Source organism: Bubalus kerabau, chromosome 6, assembly GCF_029407905.1.
Source record: "Bubalus kerabau isolate K-KA32 ecotype Philippines breed swamp buffalo chromosome 6, PCC_UOA_SB_1v2, whole genome shotgun sequence".
NCBI lineage: Eukaryota > Metazoa > Chordata > Mammalia > Artiodactyla > Bovidae > Bubalus > Bubalus kerabau.
The window spans coordinates 109,011,864-109,030,448 of NC_073629.1; the positions used below are offsets into that span (position 1 = coordinate 109,011,864).

The following is an 18,585-nucleotide window of genomic DNA, read 5'->3' on the forward strand; positions in this document are numbered from 1 at the left end:
TGCTAGTGGAGGAACATGTTTACTGAGGTGGCTGTTGCCTTCAAAGCTCCCCTGTGTAATACTTGGTGAGCTGGTCTGCTGGGTGGCCTGCATCCTCCCATCCTGGCAACTCCCACCGGCGACCCCTGCCCTGGAATGGCTGCTAGGACCACCGAAAAGGTGCTGCCTTCACCAGGTTGGGTGTGTTTGGAGTAGTACTTGGTTTCCTGTCTTTACCCTTCTCATCTCTAAGATGGGGATAGGATGTCCTTTGCTCCTTACAGTAGTTATAAAACGTGGAGAAGCACAAGCACTTTATGCCTCATTCTGGGAGGATGGTGCCTGTACAAAGCTTCCGAGGGAGTCTCAAATGCCTATCTTTCAGGAGCTGAGGACTAGCTCACAGTGTTGTAAATACCATCAGACCCTCAAAGGTGAACACGGAGAGTGGGAACAACCCACAGAGAAGCTGAGAAGCTATTTGGGGCCTAGGGAGAGACCGAGGGAAGTGTCATGAGGGCCAGTGAGGGTGGAGCACCCGGCCTGTCCAAGCTGCTGTCCCCATCTTGGGGGCCTTCGGAGTGCTGTAGGAAATTGATCTGGAAATAGGTGAAATGTTTTCATGATAATGGAGTTTATTCTCTTTACTTAGAAGAAAATCCCTTATAATGGAAGAGGAGGAAGCAGGCATTAGCATTACTTCTGATTCCCAGACTGGTCGTTGGGTGCTGGGGTAATATGGGTACCCTCTAAGGGTGTATTCTAAAGAGGGCAATGTTGACATCTTGAGCTATGTGGTAAGTAAGGGAACTGAAACCAGGATTACAGGGCCTAAGCTTGAAAGCAGTAAGGATGCTGTTTTGAAACACTGTGACTTAGTTTTTGCTTTTATTCTGACTCCTATGCCCCTTAGCCTTACTCCAAATTACTGAGGCATTACACTTAAAAACTAACATCAGAGGGACTTTCCTGGTGGTCCAGTGGCTAACACTCCAAGCTCCCAATGCAGGGGCCCAAGTTCAATCCCTGGTCAGGGAACTAGATCCCACACGCCACAATTAAAGATCCTGCACGCTGTAGCTAAGACCCAGTGCGGACAATTACATAAACAAAAACTAAGGCCTTGCATCGGAAGCCTGACTCAGGGCGCTGCTCTGGTTTGGCCGTGGTATGGAGAGGGAGTTGGATTGTACCTTGTACGTATTTACTTCTCCTGGGCTGGCTCCTGTTCAGTGCCTGCAGGGGCCATGTGCATTAGAGATGCAGAGATAAGAAGAAGGGGTTGGGGTCCTTATTCCTGTGTTAATCTAAATTAATGTTATCAAGCCTGAATTAATTAAGTGGCAAGCTCCATAATTTGAAACAATTTTCCCTTTGAAAAACTGCCTCTGTGGAGTAACTATTTTCTCCCACTGAGATGAGCTGTAACAAAGTTGATTCTGATCCCCACTTCAAAGGGTGTGGTCCCCAAGGAGGGTGGTGGGGGCTGGGAAGAACACGGGAGCCTTTGGTTTATGTTACTTTCAGGCTCAGTCTTATTTAGTTCTTCACTTTGTGTTATAGAGTATAGGGATATATTCATTTATTAGTACTTGTAAGATAATTTATAAGTATTAGGGTTGAACCACAAGCAATCAACCATTTTGATCTTCCAAAATGGCAGTTATCATGATTTAACAACATACATGTGTTGGGGGTAAGTGTGCACCAAGTTCCTACCGATCATGCACAAAAATAAACAATAGCTGGGAATTCCCTGGCGGTCCATTGGTTAAGACTTTGAGCTTTCATTGCTGTGGACCTGGGTTCAATCCCTGATTGAGGAACTAAGATCCAATGAGCTATGCAGTGACAGGAAGAAAAAAAAGAGACCCCTGGCCAATACAGCTCTCCTCAGACTCCCATCCCCACCCCCATAACTTATTTCTCTACCCAAGGATGTACTTAGTCACTCAGTTGTGTCTTACTCTGTGACTCCTTGGACAGTAGCCCACCAGGCTCCTCTGTCCATGGGAATTCTCAAGGCAAAAATACTGGGGTGGGTTGCCATGCCCTCCTCCAGGGGATCTTCCCAACATAGGGATTGAACCCAGGTTTCCCACATTGGGCAGATTCTTTACCATCTGAGCTATAAGGGAAGCCCCTTACCCAAGGATACTTTAAAATATGTAATTTTAATAAGTAATACATTCAAATGACATGTATTCAAATGGTACTGAAGTTAATGGAAAGTTGGGCCACCTGCTCTCTGCTCCCAGTTGTCCTTCCAGAAGAACCTTGTACTTATATGAGCAACATTCACGCGTGTAACAGAAGTGGGTAGCATACTCTTTTAAAAATTAAACAAATTATTTATTTTTGGCCGTGCTGGGTCTTTGTTGCTGCCTGTGGGCTTTCTCTAGCTGGGGGCCCCTTGCTCCCCAGACTGTCATACCGGGAGGCGCCAGCAGGTGGCAGGCAGAGCACCCCAGCGCCCCTGGCCTTAGCGAGGCTCTTCCCTGGAGAGGAGCCAGGATAGGAGCCTTTGGACCCGTCCCAGTGACCTGCCTCCCAGCAGCAAGGCTAACTGTGTGGTGGGTGGGTTGCCCAATTCTCCCCCGCCCCCCACCTAGTTTTACAGCCGTTTCTTAAATGAGTGAGCCGTTTGAGATCACCAGCAGCGACCTTGAGCTGGGCTTTGAGGCCGCACCCTAAAATGACAGCCGGGTCCTCCTCCCGCTCCAGGAACTAGCCGGAAGGATTTACATACCGTGGCCTGGCAGGGCTCCAGTTTCCTTAATTGTAGGGCTCTACTTCCTGTCCCTTTTAGCCAAATCTCCCACGCCCTTCCATGAACTAGGAGGTCCCCAGAACAGGCTCTTACTCACCACCCTTTACCCACTCTACTATGTATATAGGGAAAAATAAATTAATAAATAAACCAGAGGTCGGAGCATCCCAAAGGCAAAAGTGCTAGGACCCCGGGACCGCTTTCTTGCGGGGTGGGGCCCCGGCGACCATCTGGGCCCAGAGCTTGGGCTGATGGCCCTCCCCCTCCCCCCAACTCTAGATTTGTGACTCACTGAATCCCAGCTTCTCTGTCTGAGGTAGAGGCCCACCCAGCGCCTCCTTCGGGGCGGGCAGGGGAGACCCCAACTCTGGCTTTTCAGGAGGCTTGAGGGGAGAAGGGAGGGCACGGAACAGCACCGGTGGGAGGGGAGGGCGGGCAGCTGCGATGGCGGCTGGCGGCCTCTCCCAGCCACGGCCCGCGCCACCCTGCAGGAGACCAGCGTTGCTGGGGGGTTCACAGCCTGGGGGCTGGGAACGGCATTTGTACCTAGTTTAGGTCCCCAGGTCTTTAGGGACTGCTGGATTCTCAGGCGGGCTCAATGGGATGGGGACAAGATTTCATCCAGTTCTCTGCCAGGGGGTGGCCGAGCTTTCCGTAGTCACCCTGCGCTCCCGGAGTGTGGTTAACCTGTGCACGGGACAGAACTTGCAGGAAGACTCAGGGTCAGGCCCCAGCCGGTGAGAGCCCCAGGGTCAGGTGGGGTGGGGTGGGGGGCCTGTAGGGTTCCGGGAAGGGCTGGCAGGAGGCCCTCCTCCGTGAGTGCCCCAGGATCATTTCCCAATGCAGAGATTTGCATATGTTCTGTTTTCCCCATTGGCTTTTCAGTCTCTGGAACCAGGAAAACAAAAGGAGGAAAGAGGAGGCTGGGCAGTGCCCGAAGCTTGATCCCTCCAGCACCTCAGCGACTTGAGCTCCTGTCTCAGGGTCACGTTCTGGCCCTACCGCCCTCCACTTCACACCTTTTCCCCCCAAGTGTTTATTTTTTTAAATTTTTATTGGAGTATAGTTGATTTACAATGTGGTGGTTTCAGGTGTACAGCAAAATGATTCAGTTATACATATACATACACACACTCTTTTTTAGATTCTCTTCCCATCCAGGTCATTCAGAGTATTGAGCAGTGCTGCCTGCGCTCTACAGTAGCTCCTTACTAGTTATCTGTTTTATATATAATAGTGTCTATGTCACCCCCAGCCTGCCAATTTACCCCTCCCCACCACCCCCTTCCCCTGGCTTACCATTAAGCTTGTTGTCTACATCTGTGACTAATACTTGTGTTTTCTAAATAAGTTCGCTTGTACCCTTTTTTAGATTCCGCATGCAAGTGACATCATATGATCTTTGTCTTTCTTTCACACTTCACAACCATGTAGTGTGTGCCCCAGAAAAGCCAGGCTGTGAGAAAGGTGAGTGAGGTGGCCAGAGCCATATAGCCAGTGGCGGGGACCTGGACCCAGGACTACTTTATTCCGAGCTGCTACCACTCAGACTGAGGTGCCCTCTTGCCAATTCCAGGGAGAAGCAGGGACCATTGCGTCCCTGCCATGGGAGGGGACGCTGAAGCCTTGTGAACAAAGATGTTTCAGCGGGTGGGGCGGGAGTTGGTGGGGAGAACTTCACAGTTAAAAATCCAACTTGTGGGAAAGAAACATGCTGGGCATTGGGTCTGGCAGCCTCTAAGCAGCTCTGCCTGGAAGCCAGATTGAGAAAGAGGCCTGGAGGGGAGGCTCCGAGCCCCGGACGGCCCCAGCCAGGTCGAGGCTGCCGGGGAAGTACAGATGACAGGGCACTGAACTGACTCAGTCCTCAGAGAGCCTGGCCCCAGCTGGCACTGGCTGCTCGGGCTCTGCTGCCCTTGTCTGTGCCTGCCAAAGAGACAGCAAGGCCAGACATGGCCCCTAGTTGGTCCGCCAGCACCCAGACCTGCTGCCCCCTGCGCCCTGCCCACCTGCCTGTGAGATCTGCTTCCCCAGATACGGCCCCTAGACAGTCCACTAGCACCCAGACCAGCTGCCCCCTGCCCACGTGCCTGTGAGATCTGCTTCCCCTGCCTGCTCCTTACAGAGCAGAAGCCGTGAATGACCAGAGTTCAGCTCTGTGCCAAGCGCCCAGTGTGCGCCTTCAAGTCTATGGATGCAGGCTGGTGGGATTGGCAGAGGGGTGAAGGCAAGCTACTTCTTCCAGACCTCCCTTGGGGCCTCAGGGCCTTCACACCCCTCACCCCACCCCACCCTGTGGTATGCAGTGGGGTTGGGGGTGCTGCATGGGTGGAGCTGCTGGGCAGGGAGAGTGTCAGGTCAGCTCTTGCGTTAGAGGTTACCACGTAGATGTAAGGGCTTCCCTCATAACTCAGCTGGTAAAGAATCTGCAATACAGGAGACCCTGGGTTGATTCCCGGGTTGGGAAGATCCCCAGGAGAAAGGATAGACTATCCACTACAGTATTCTTGAGCTTTCCTGGTGGTTCAGACAGTCAAGAATCCACCTGCAATATGGGAGACCTGGGTGTGATCCCTGATTGGGAAGATCCCCTGGAGGAGGGCATGGTAACCCACTCTAGCATTCTTGCTCGGAGAATCCCCGTGGACAGAGGAGCTTGGTGGGCTACATACAGTCCATGGGGTCGCAAAGAGGTGGACACGACTGAGCGACTAAGCCCGGCACATGCAGGTGTAAACCTGGGTGACTGTGAGGCGCAGGGCTGAGGGCACCCCTACCACCTCCGTCCCTCTCGGGGGCCTGAGAGTCACTGCGAACTAGCGTCTGGAGCACCCTCCCTTCCTCAGGTTTGTGGGGCCAGGGGAGCCCAAGCTGAGGCCCTGCCCCGGTTTGTCTTCCTCCATGGGACCTTGGGCAAGTCACAGCTTTGTCAGTGGCTGATAATGAACTGGACAGTCCGGTATTTTAGCTTCCCATCTATAAACACAAAGGCCCATAAAGGGCCTTTAATCTGGAATACAGTTCTTGACTGGGAAAGCTATTTTATAAATAGGGCAACGACCTTTCTTGGTTGCAGATACAGCCTCCCAAGGTGGCTGGACGTCGCAGGCACAGGGCACCTACCTGGACGAGCACTCTGTGGGGGCTTGGAAGTCATGTTTGCTGAAGTCACTCCCATGTCATGCCTGGATTCTCGCCTCAAGTGCAGGCTTCTATGGGGTGTTCAGGGCCAAGAACAACGGGGTGGGGTGGGAGGGCTAACAAGCAGAGAGATGGCCAGCGTTGCCTTTCCTACAACGGGCTGCATGGTTGTTGTGTGGGAAAGCTATTTCTAGGGAAGAAAAAAAAAAAAGTAGTATAAAAGCTTCACAGGGCTTCTCTGGTGGTCCAGTGATTAAGCCTGCCAAAGCAAGGGGACATGGGTTTGATCCCTGGTCCAGGAAGATCCCACACACCAAGGAGCAACTACACCTGTGAGCCACAACTCCTGAGTCCACGGCGCTGCAGCTACTGAGGCCTGTGCACCCAGAGCTCTTCCCCCCAACAAGAGAAGTCACTGCAACGAGAAGCTCGTGCCCGGCAACAAAGAGCAGCTTTCGCTGGCTGCAACTGGACAAAGCCTGCACGCAGTACGAAGACCCAGCACAGCCAAAATAAATAAATAAATCTTCTCTGAAAAAAAGAAAGTTTCACAAATTCTAAGTACAAATTTGTGAGATGTTCAAAGATATAATTACTAATTGCTGATCGTGTTCAGGGCTCATCTGACAAGTCTAGCTTTTCACTCAAAATATTTAACATTTATACCTCCTTTTTGAAACACGTTTTGTGTATTTGGCTGTGCTGGGTCTTAGTTGCGGCATGCTTGATCTTTGATCTTCATTTCGGCATGCGCGATCTTTAGCTGTGGCGTGTGAGCTCTTAGATGTGGCATGTGGGATCTAGTTCCCTGCCCAGGGATAGAACCTGGGCCACCTGCACTTGGGAGCGTGGCGTCTTAGCCACCGGACCACCAGCGAAGTCCCTATACCTCATTTATCTCGAAAAACAAACTAACAAACAAAACCCCCAAAACCAAAAAATGAAAAACAAACTCCTGCCGGGCCTCCTGCCTTGCAGGGGCAGAAGGGAAGGTTGAGATGATAGCAGGAGGTGAGCACCACGTGAGGCCTGTTAGTGAGCACCAACGTGAATATAAGGTACAACACTGGAAGGCAGGCATCATCATCCCCACTTCACAGATGTGGAAACTGAGACCCAGGGGACATACGTGGTGGCAGAGCCTATTCTTGGGTTTGGGGCCAGAACCCCTAACCTCCTGCTTGGGGGTTACCCTGGCAGGGCGTCTTCAGGACGGTTCCACCCCAGGGCCTCCTACTCGGCTCCTCGCCTGGAGCAGGGCAACATCTGGGAGGACGGGGCAGAGCTGAGCCCCACAGCCACTCCCCAGGCTCTCCTGAACGCTCAGCCTGGTTGCAGGGCAGAGGAAAGGGGACAGCCTGGCCCACCTCCCAGTCCTCTCACTAGCACCTCTTCCTCACGCTGTAGGCTCAGGACTCCAAGCTCTACGCTGCTGCTTCCTGACTCCCTGCCCATGTGTCCACAGCTACCTCCTCCCAGGGCCTGACCCAAGCCTCGGGAAGGATGCTTCTGCCCCAAGGGACAGAGCGCTTTCCATGGAACTCAGCAACCTTCCTTCAGAGAAGGGTCAGAGAGCGAGCGTGGAGGCAGACCTGGGGTGCCCACCTGCTGACCTTCCGTCACCCAGAAGCCAGCTCCACCCCCAAGCAACAAAGACCATCACCTTTTAGAGCACTCACATTGTACTTTATTGAAGTGTGAAGAGAGGCAAGGGCTTTCCGTGTAAAATATTTAATGTTTACACCTGTACACAGACGTATATGTATCCCCCCCTTGGGGAAGGGCTAGATGGCTCTGAATACAGAGGAGGGCGGGGCGGAAAGGGTAGGATAGACTGCCCTGGACTCCCGCAGGCACGGGGGACAGGCGCACAGAGTGGGACGGAGGTGGGTTATTAAGAAGCATCTTGCTTACTAACATGAAGCCGTGTACCGCATGGAGAGCGCGGAAGAGGCCTCATTGGCTTAAGAGGAGAGCCCATAGAGGGCGGGCACACGGTGCCCAACGAGCCAGCCAAGGCCGGCGTCCCAGCGGCGGGGCGGAGGTGGGGGGGCCGTGCACAGGGCCCCCAGCCCAGGCCTCTGCACCCCCCTGCCTCCCTCCCCGCCCTCTGAGAGAAAGGAGGGTTTGGGCCTCAGCCACGGACTGACAGCCGTTACTGGCAGCGTCTCCTGAAACTACAGATACAATGTGCATCAACAGGCTGATCGCTCCTGAGCCCTCGGGCCGGGGGCGGCTGGAGGGGCCAGAAGCAATCCTACAGGATCTTTGGTTTGGGGTTCCCTTCCCTACTTGAGTCCTCCCTCTGTCCAGCCTCTTGCGGTGGGCCTCGGGGCCAGGCTGCTCAAGGGCCCACGGCCCAGCCCGGCAGCTCTCGGAGGTGCTGCCCCCGGAGCGGCTGGGCCGGCTTTATTCACTGAGGTGCTGGGACTTGTAGGAGAGGATCTCGGCGGCCAGCTGCTGGGGGTCCAGGAGCTGCGGGAAGCGCGCCATCACGGCCTCCACCAGGTGTGGGGGGAAGACTCCACACAGCTTAGTGTACACGCTGGCTTGCTCCTTCGCCAGCCTGCCTGCCCCGCCCCAGGGGCCCCTGTCAGCTCCTGGGCCAGGCACCTGGGGATCCTGCAGGCGTGGGGTGGGCGGGGGCAGCTGGTATGGCTCAGACCAGTATTCCCGAGGTGGAAAGGCGGCCGGTGGGGGTGCGTAGTCAGCGGGGACGCTGAAGTGGCCGGCACCCAGGGCCTGGCTGAAGGCCGAGAAGGCCGGGGTGGCGGGGAGCTCTGGCCCATAGGTGCAGTAGCCGGCATAAGGGCCCCGAGGTGGACCCGGCTCGCCAGGGCCCCCTCCTCGAACCCCCCAGAGTTCTGACATCTGGCTCTCCAGGGAGCCAATGCCTGAGTCCAGGCAGTCCTGGGAGGCGTAGGGGAGAGAGTCCAGGGTCTGTGGGAACCAGTCCGAGGGCCCGAGGCTGCCGCCACTGCTCCCACTAGGAGGGAGGTTCCTGCCTGTCGGGGCAAAGGTCTGCATCAAGCCCTCCCGGCGGGTTCCTGGAGACACCTGGGCCCCCAGCTTCTTCCTGTCCGGGCTGCACTGCTCGTGCTCTGTTGGCAGAGAGCCGGGCTGAGAGGAGGGTGAAGGCCGCCGGCCGCTTTTGTCTTTGCTCGCGGCCCTGGAGGGTGGCAGCAGGGCGTTGGCGCGGAGCTCGTCGGCCACGGAGCGCTGGGGCCGGCTCGGCCGCTCGGGGTGCGAGAATCGGCACTTGATCCCGTAGGTGCATTTCCTCCCTGGGAGAGAATTCAGGGGGGATCTAGAACCAGGGCTTCCCTGGTGGCTCAGACGGTAAAGTGTCTGCCTGCAATGCAGGAGACCCGGGTTCGGTCCCTGGGTCAGGAAGATCCCCTGGAGAAGGAAATGGCCCCACTCTAGTACTCTTGCCTGAAAAATCCCATGGACTGAGGAGCCTGGTAGGCTACAGTCCATGGGGTCGCAAAGAGTCGGACACGACTGAGCGACTTCAGCTTCACCTTTACCTAGAACCAGGGGGTGGGAGACGGAAGGGCCAGTCCAAGAAACGTGGGGTGGGGGTGGGGGGTCCCTGAGAGAAAGAACATGGGTGCAGGCTGATTTGGGCGAGCGATCAGGGGATGCTGTGAGGATGGCCCGGGAGGCTGGGGCCCAGGCTCTTACCATAGGGACACGGCTGCTTCCGGTGCTCCGCTGTGAGCGGCTTCTTACGCAGGAAGTTGTCCAGGCTCGGCCCGTGACGGCCCAAAGGGTCATCGGGGGGCATGAACCTGCAGAGGACAGGGAAGAGGTGATGGGGGACTTCCCAGTGCTGGGGAGGGGCTGGATAGGGAGCCTCACCAGGATGAAGAGCGGGCAGCTCCTAAAACTAATGTCCACCCAGTAGGATACCCCCAGGTGCTGGGGGGATTGTCCTGAGGCAGGGAGGAGGTCCCAGTCCAGAGGGCCACAGTCAGGGGTGACTCTCCTGCTGGGAGCTCGCTGAGGCCTGAAGTCTGGATCTAAAGCTGCATCTGCTGGCCTCTGGTCAGAGCCTTGGGGCTGGGAACTGGAGAGACTATCCTGAAGCACTGACCACATCTTGTCCCAAAGGCTCCTGACCCAGCCCCTAAACCAGAAAGCCCAGCCCTCTCCCAGCCTGGCTGCTCCCCTGTGGGATCCTGTCCATCTTGCGCTCGGAGCTGCCCAGGCCCAAGGCCACACGGCTCAGCTACAGAGCCGTCCCAGCCCAGTCCCTCCCGAGCCGCTCCGGCAGTGGCGGGGACATACTTGTCGTTGACGAAGGAGTACATGAGCAGCCGCTCCTCGATGAAACGCTTCCACTCCTGCCGCTCGCCCTGCAGGTCCCGGTACGTGTCATTGGAGACCACGATGCCGTCCGACTCAAAGGCCAGCTTCACGATGAAGCGGTCGTCATAGCAGACCACCCGCTTGCCACCCACCCGCCGCGACGGCGTGAACACCAAGATCTTCTTCTTCTCCAGGTCCCGCAGGATGTGCTGGTCTGGGAGGCAGCAGGGCACACGCAGATCAGGGCCCAGCCTGGACTCGCAGCCAGCCCACATGGCTCCCTGACCCCTGGTAGCCAGGCTCTCAACTCCAGGGTCACGGGAACAGGAAGGGGCTCTGTGGAGGCCAAGGACCCCCGCACCTTGCTGGACCTGGCGCCTTATCTCCTGCCCAGATACCAAGAACCCCCGAGAACAGGCTGCCAGAGAAGGCTGGGCTGCCTCCTTCTCCCCCATGGACGCCAGGCCTGGTCGCACCCAGCCTGTCCTGGGGGGATCTGGCAATGATTCTGGCTTAAGCTGAGGCCAGATGAGTGTCTCAGCCAGGACAGACGGACCCACCCAGAAGGGGCCTCTTTTCCTGGAACGGGCGACCCTAGCCAGCCTGCCCCCACATCAAGATGTCCAGAGAAACAAACTTGGGCTCTCCCCACAAAGATCAGGAGCTCATGTAAGAGCAAAGGTAGCAGCCAGAACCCGTTACGTGCCAGCAGCTGGCATCCGCTATGTGCCAGGCGTTCTGCTGAGTGCTTAGGTCGATTAACTGCTGTGATGCTGACACCCACCCCGCAAAGTTATCAAGCCCTCACCCCACCCATGTCTCAGATGGCCTAGCCAGAAGGGACTGAGCCAGGATTACAGAGCCCAGGGACTTAGCTGCTATGTCACCCTGCCCCTGTGCCGCGGCGGATATGGCAAGAGCCTGCCACCATTAGGTGAGGGAGGTGCCCACTACCCGGAGGTAGAGGCTGCCCAGGGTGACCTCCAAGGACCACTGTTCAGAGCAGGGATGCTGAAGACAGCAAAAGCCAGGGAAAGAAATGCTGGTTCCTGCTTGGGGCCTGGAAGCTGTTGCTCACACCCAAAGGGTCTCTCTGGAGGAGAACCGCAGTGGAGAGACCACGCCCCGTCCGAGGTGCCACTCACCAGTGATGAGCACATCTGAGCGAGGCTGCTCTTTCCTCCAGGATGGCACAAACACGGTGATGTCTGTGTGGCCCCGCTCCAGGAACCAATTCACTGCCAGGAGAATCCCCCGGCAAGAGAAGACCTCCTTGTTCCCATGGCTGGGGAGGAGAGGAGGGCAGGGTCAGCCTGCTTTCGCCTTGGCCAGCCCAGGAGGGAGGTGGGCTGCCCTCCAGCCCCTGCCCTGGCTGGTGGAGCCACTGGGCTCGGCCCCCCACCCTCTGGCTGGGGGTCCTGCGCCTGTATTCACTGCTGGTTCCCACACAGGCTGTGATGACCAGACTTGGGGCTTTTTCTTCCTGAGGTTCCATCTCCCAACAGACAGCAAGGAGACGCCCAGGAATCTGGCAGCACCTGCTCCCCACATGGGGCAGGGTCAGGCCGCTTACAACACACCTGGGGGTGGGGGAAAGGCGCTGGGACCACAGGGACACAGATGTCCACAGGCGAACTGAGTCACCACCCCTCCCTTGCCGGCTTGGCAGGGCTGTGGGTGGGGGCTGGGGAGGAGAAACCAGATTGCTCTGGATTAAAGTTGGATTAGAGTTCAGGCCTGTTCAAACTGCAGGGAGTGGGACTGAGGATGGTGAGGGGGGAGCCTCGAGTCAACCCTCATTTTGGGGCAGGAGGCGGCCACAGGGCCCTTCAGTGTGAAAGTGAAAGGAGACTGCTTTTCCTCCCACTGCCCCGATTCCCTAGAGCGAACGCCTGGACCGCCTCACCCCTCCCAGGAGGGCGTGACCCGAGGTGAAAAGACGGGTCTGGAAGCCTCTGGGGACTCTGCCAGCAGCCGAGCTGGGAGAGGGGACACCCCTACTGCTGTGGGCTGTGGACCAGACCTCAGCCCATCCAAATGCGGCTGGATCCAGAAGCAAGCTCTGAGGTGGCCCTGGCTCAGTTTCTCTATCTGAAAAATGGGCCTGAGGGACCGCAGCCTCCTTCAGAAGGGCCCCCTGTCAGTGGGACAATGGTCCTGTCTGCTGGAGGCCAAAGACAGTCCAACAAAGTGGAGGTTCCATCTGGCTTCACAGGAGGGGACGGGGCCTCCCAGGTAATACCGGGTGTCATGACAGGGCTCCAGGACCAGGTGAGGGGATGGGAAGGAGCCAGATGGGCCTCCCTCCCCAACAGCCCCTGCCCCTCAGTGAACAACTCAGACTCATATTTGGCAAATAAAACAGAATAAGCATTACGCAAAAGAGGCAACTCCATGGCCGACCACATCCTGTGGGTGGGTTTGGGTGGGGGGGGCGGGCGATAGCTAGGGCCCCAAGAGAGATAGAAAGGGAGGGAGAGCAGGCATGGAGGCTGTCGAGGAGTGAGGCTGGGGCTCCCAGGGCTAAAGGTCTCCGTAAATTGTAGGTGAGGCAAAGTCCAACCTGAAGACAGAGCTCATCCCTGCCAGGTGGGGCCTCCTCGCTGCCATCCGCCGGCCCGCTTATAATAAAAGTTAACATTTACTGAGAGCTGTGAGCCAGGCCCTGATCTCCGTGCTCAGTACTGAATCATCAGTAAGCCTCTGAGGAGGGGACTGTCATGAGAGGAACTTTGCCCTTTTATTCAGGTGAGGAAACTGGTCCACAGAGGGCAACCAGTTGCCAGCATCACAAGTAGCGACGGTCAAACAGAGATGCACACCCAGAAGCTGCGCTCTTAACCCCTATGGGTGCTGATGCCCAGATGGTACAAAGGCAAGCGACAGCCCTCCCAGCAGGCCTGAATGGATGGGTACCCAGCCCCTACCGGAGCCCAGGTGCACTGCATACCTCCTTGGCTTCATCCTTACAAGGCTCTGAGATCCTTCTAAAGCTCCCTGGCTACTGGTAAGAGGTTGAACTTGAACCCACGTCAGACTGCCTTCTGACCCCTAACAGGAGAGCTAAGGTTTCTTTAGGAGAGGAAAAAAAAAAACCCAACAACTCCCAAGCTTGAGTTTGAACAAAAGGGTTCAGTGGGTGGGGCAGGCTGGGAACAGGGAAAATCATGTATCTGGCAAACTCCTGCTCCTCTGTCAGGACCCCAGGTGGGGTGTCCTGACAGCTCCTCATCTCCCTGCCTCCTTCTGTGCACTTGTGTGTACCTGCACACGTCCCCTCCCAGGCCAGCACTCGCAGGCCCCGGGACTTCGGGGTCCACTGGGGCTTCCGGGACAGAGCACTGCTTCTGGGAATCAGAAACCTTAGCTGGGGACAAGTCTGCTCTCAGTCGTCCCAGCCCCCAGAATATTCCTTAAGCAGGCGGCCAGAGCCTTACTCTTGGCAGAAGTCGAGCACGTGTGGCCGTCCCTCGAGTCAAGCCCAGATCCTGCCCTCCCAAGCCAGGAGCGCCTGTCTGCAGCTAACCTCAGTCCTTCTCACTGCCCTGGAGGAAGCTCTGCTGGCAGAGGAAAACCAGACATCCTCTCACCCTCACCGCAGTCGTGCTGGCCCAGAAAGTCAGGGGCCCTCAGCCTAACGAGACATTGGAAGATGTGTGCTTCTGCTGGAGACTCCAGACGCCCGCCTTGGGTAGAGGGCAGGGCCAAGGCAGGCTACCCAGGTGAAAAGATCTGCCTGGGCTCGGCCCAGCAAGTGGAGAAAAATTCCCTTAGAAGGAAACAAGAGGTGAATTTCCCCACGATTTGCATATGGTAGGGGCTGGCCCGCCTGCCCTGGGGCGGGAGGGGGCAGGAGGGTAGGAACCCAGCAGCAGCTGAGACAGGAAGCTAGAGGCTGGAATTCCCCTTTTGCTACTGCCCCAGCTCAGAAAACCCCGAGCTGCTCGGCCTCTGGCCAGGCCCCCCACCACCTGCCCCTCCTCCTGCCCGGCTCCTCCTCCTCCGGCCAGGATACAAACACACACTGCACATGGCTGCCCCCGGGGCTCAGCCCTCGGGCCCACGCCCCCCAGAGGAGGGAGTCACTAAGGGATCCCAGCTCCTGACCCAGTCAACTGCTACTGCAGCCCGAGAGGGGTCCCCCAACTCTCAAAGCATGTAGGGTGACCAGCTGCCGCGGGCTTGTGGATGCCAGCTTGCCTCAGTTTCCACCTAGGCTGAAACCATTTCAGAGATGGGATGACGGACCCAAAAGTGGCTGGAGGAGGGCCACCTGCACATCTACTGAGCTGGGCCGGGACCAGGCAGACAGCTGAGCTCGGCCAGGTATGGGAGGGGCAGACGGGGGGCGGCGCGGGGTGGGCAGAGGTATAGAGGCCTCATGAAGCCCACCTGGGAGAGCCCTCAGGGAGGTGGGGGAAGGAGTCCTTCCCACTCCACACCCGTGTCTGGGGTCTCCCCATCCACACCCGCAGGAACTTTTCTTTGTGAACTAGCCACCCAGCCCTGACTCACCAGCCTGTCTTGAAAGGACAGGGAGAAAGCGAGGCCAGAGGGCAGGGCTGAATGGAAGGGAGGTCTGAGTTCTCTGGAGTCAGCAGCAGCTACCCCCGAGCCCCCCCATGGGAACCTGCATAGGGGAGAGGTGGGGATGGTTACTGGGGCCCAGGCCTAGCTCTGGTCCCTGGGGGGCCCTGAGAGCCCAGTCTAGCCTAGGTGGCTGCAGCAGAAGCAGAGGTGACCCAAGTCATTGAGCCCCTGGAGCCAAAGCATCAAGCTACCCGCCCACACCCCTGATGTCGCCTGGTCCTCAAGGTTATTCTTGGTCACAGCTGCAAAGGCCTCAGTAGCTGGGCCGGCTTCCACGCGAGCCCAGGTCTGAGACAACAAGGCCCCAGCAGTCCCAGACTCTGAATAACAGTAACGAGAACAACCACCACCAATGATGAACAAGCCCTTCTCTCCAGGTTCCAGGCATTCATTCCTCACTAGCACCACCACAAGGGTGGTGAGCCCCATCTCACAGAGGAGGAAGAAGGCTCCTATGTGAATAAGCTGGAGCCCACAGTCTGATCCCTCATGGAGAGCATAAGGCAGCTTTGGAGTCAGAAGGACCTGAGTTCGAATCCTTGCTCCGGCATTTACGAGAAGTGGGCCCCAGAGTACCTCTTTGAGCCCCCTCAAACAGCCCTAAAACCCACTTCCAAGAAGCTGCGAGGGTTAAGGAAGACTCCTGGCACACAGTAGGACTTCCATAGAGGGCTTTCCCTTCCTCTAGACCAGTCTAGAGAAGAGACCAAACTCCTTTCTGAAGTCCTCTCTACAAGAGGTGTAGAGACATGGCCACTAATCCCGGCCAGGGGCCATGGTCTTGAACACAAAAGTGACAGGTACCTCATGGCCACGTTGCTCCCATCGATGACTATGGGTCTCAGGTCACTGCCCTCCTTGTCTTCCTCGGGTGGAGAAGTCTCCACGGTGGGAGCCTTGGGGGTGCCCCCACCCCGGGGGACCAGAGGCAGCTGAGGGCAGGGGTCCGGCGATGCCTGGCGCTCCCGCTCGGCTGCTGACCCATGTTTCACCAGCTCCCCCAGCACTGTGTTGGTGTCTGCCTGGACGCCCAGCTTCTGCAGGACACTGTGGATCTCAGCAGATGAGTAGCCCAGCTTCCGGAAGAAGTCAACCTTCATCTGCAGCTCTGCAGTGGTTGCCTCCTCGGCCGTGGGCTCCTGGGCCGGCCTGGGGGTCCCCTGGCAGCTTCTGCGGTCTTCAAGTTCCCACAAGCTCATGGTGGGGCTGGCTTCCTGCCTCAGCCTCTCTTCACTGGCCACTCACAGCTCAGATTGGTGGAAGGCACTTTTCACAGCTCCTGTAGGACAACCAGGAGGGTTAGGGATGGGATTGGATTTCCTGCTCACCCCATCTCCTGTCCCTCCCTCTCCATCCAACAATATGGGTGGCAGTAACCAAAGCCATCTTGGCCTGTTCCCTCTATTATCCTCCTTCCCAGCTAGAGAGCATCACTCCCATCTTATGAAGGAGGAAAGTTCAGCTACAGACATTAAGAACTTGCTCAAGGTCATCCAGCTGTTAGCTGGTGACGCAAGGATTTGAACTTGGGCAGTCTTACTCCTCCACCCACCCCACCCCCCCACCCGCCAACCAGGGGATCCAGAAATCGTGGGAGGCCTCCGAGGACCCGGCCGCGCCCCCACAGCAAACGGGGCGGGGCTCTCAGGTGGAAACCCGCTGTGTTGGAAGTGCGCTGGAAGCGGGTGGCGGGGGCTTCCCCGTTGAAGCCATCGCCTCCTCGCGTCCGTCTGCCCACTGCTCGAAGCCCAGGCCGGGAGGCGCGGGGCCCGTGGCCGGACTCCCGGACCGGGGGAGGGGAAGTTTCCAGGGCGACCCACCGGCGAGAAAAGTTGCTGGGAAACTCTGGTTGGCCTCCGGGCTCGGTGACGCGGAGGGTGTCCCGGCCCAGAACCTCGCTCTCGCCCGATTCCCACTCCGGACCTCGGTCTCCCAGGATCCTCCGACTTGGGCAAAGTTGGAGGAGGCCCCGGGGATCGGCAAGGCCGGAGTGGACTGGCCCCACGTCCCTCCTGCTCCGGTCGGTCTCAGCTCCAGCCCTTCCCACCCCCTCCTCCTCCCACCCCGGAGGCCTGCTCCCCTTCCCAGCCGCGAGCGCCTCACCCTGCCGTGCGCCAGCCGCGGCCGGCGGCGTCTCCATGGGGCCGAGTCCTGGGGGCCAGGCCGCCGGCGACTTTATACGGGGCGAGTGGGCGGGCAGGTGGCGCCCGGGACCGTGACGCGGAAGCGGGGCAGGGGAGGCGAGAGCCGAGAGCCGGCTCGGGCGGCGAGGGGCGGAGCGGCCACCGCCCCTTCCTGCTCCGCCCCCGCGCCGCGCCGCCCCGCCCCGTTCTGGCCTCCGGCCCCGCCCCGTCCTGGCCTCCGGCCCCGCCCCCGCTGCCCCAGAGTAGCCGGCCCGGCCTGGAATGGGGGTAGGGGGCGCGGGCAGCAGCCCCTTCCTCTGAACCTCTGGGCCCTGGCGGTGGGGAGATCTGCAGGGCAGGAGTGCACGGCTCGCAAGGCGGGAGGTAAGCCCAGGCTAAAGCAGGTACGCACATCGAGTCAGTCACCGGCGGACCAAGTGTACGGCTACACAGTACCAGGTCCGCGTCTAAGTGTGCAGAAGGTACAGTCCGGGACGATCGAGTGAATTGGGTATACAGTTTGGTTCACACACAGTCCGGGACGATCGAGTGAATTGGGTATACAGTTTGGTTCACACACGGTTGGAGGCAGAGCCATAGTTATCAAGACAGGGTACAGCCAGGCAAGTAACTTTTCACATTGAGAATCAGGAACACTCAACAGGTACAGCGTGACTGGAACTGGTACACGCAGAACTGGGGCCCCACCCAGGGCCAGGTACAGTTTTTTTCTGAAATCAGGACCTTGTCAGAATAGAAAGGCAGGTACAACCTGCCTTGTCCCAGCTGGAAAGACTTGCATCCAGGGCCAGGAGCTCCTATTCCAGCCACCTTTGTCACTTTTGAAACCCCCAATGACTCCACCTAGCCAAGTCCCTACTTTGTTGACTGGTCATCTTTAAAACCCCCCAAATACCTCTTCTTCTGTGCCTCCCAGGCACAGCAACCCCAGGGGCTGGCCTCCAGGAGAGGGAGAAAATGAAGCCGCCTCCGATGTTGCTCACCACCACTCCTGCCCAGTGCTGTGTGTGCTATAGACCTGATCTTCACAACAGCCCCTTTTATAGTTGAGAAAAGTTCAGGGAAAAGTGCAGTATAGTTAGACATTTATTCATTGTAGTAACTCCTTTATGGTAGTAAAAATATTAAGTAATGAGTCCAGGTTAATAACCATAATGAAGATAAGCCAACCACAGCGATAATGCTTGGCATTTATGGAGTACTCACTGGGTGGTGGGCACTGTGCCAACGCTGTGCAGACACTTCCGTGCCTTTGCATCTCCTATCTCGGCCAGGAGTGCCCTCCCCTTCTCCCCTCCCTGCTGCTGCCTGACCAATTCAATTCCTCTTTTTGATGATGTCACCTCCTCTGTGAGGCCTGCCCAGACTCCTTTGGTGCTGAGTTGCTTCCTCCTCGGTGCCCCCACAGCACCCTGCCTATGTCCCTACGTGTTGGATTGCAATCGCCGGCCAAGGACCGCCTTCCGGGCCAGGACTGAGATGGGACTCCGCCTGTACTCCCAGGCCCCGTGCTCCTCAGCACTGTGCCAGAGGGAGCCGGCAGCACTGGGCGGCGATGAGTCACGCAGCTCTGTGTCCTCCCAGAGTGAGCCGCAGTCTCGCTCTCTTCCGGCTCATGAAGGCAGCTCTTTCCCAAGAAGCTGAATC

At 57.6% G+C, this 18,585-nt stretch overlaps 1 protein-coding gene across 3 annotated transcripts; it reads right to left on the reverse strand.

Annotated features, from left to right (window-relative positions):
* Nucleotides 1-7,339: 7,339 nt before the first annotated feature.
* ZC3H12A (zinc finger CCCH-type containing 12A) lies at nucleotides 7,340-17,039 on the reverse strand. 3 transcript variants are annotated; one of them, XM_055586368.1, is made up of 6 exons: nucleotides 16,898-17,039; nucleotides 15,599-16,073; nucleotides 11,350-11,489; nucleotides 10,184-10,418; nucleotides 9,578-9,684; nucleotides 7,340-9,174 (listed from the first exon to the last, which is right to left on the reverse strand). In XM_055586368.1, the coding sequence occupies exons 2-6, from the start codon at nucleotides 15,991-15,993 to the stop codon at nucleotides 8,300-8,302; spliced, it is 1,752 nt and encodes a 583-aa protein (XP_055442343.1). In that variant the 5' UTR covers nucleotides 15,994-16,073; nucleotides 16,898-17,039; the 3' UTR covers nucleotides 7,340-8,299. The 3 variants fall into 3 exon arrangements, with proteins under 3 accessions (XP_055442343.1, XP_055442344.1, XP_055442345.1); XM_055586369.1 differs by lacking the exon at nucleotides 16,898-17,039 and adding an exon at nucleotides 16,615-16,870; XM_055586370.1 differs by lacking the exons at nucleotides 11,350-11,489; nucleotides 16,898-17,039 and having other exon boundaries at nucleotides 15,599-15,654.
* Between the last annotated feature and the right edge of the window lie 1,546 nt (nucleotides 17,040-18,585).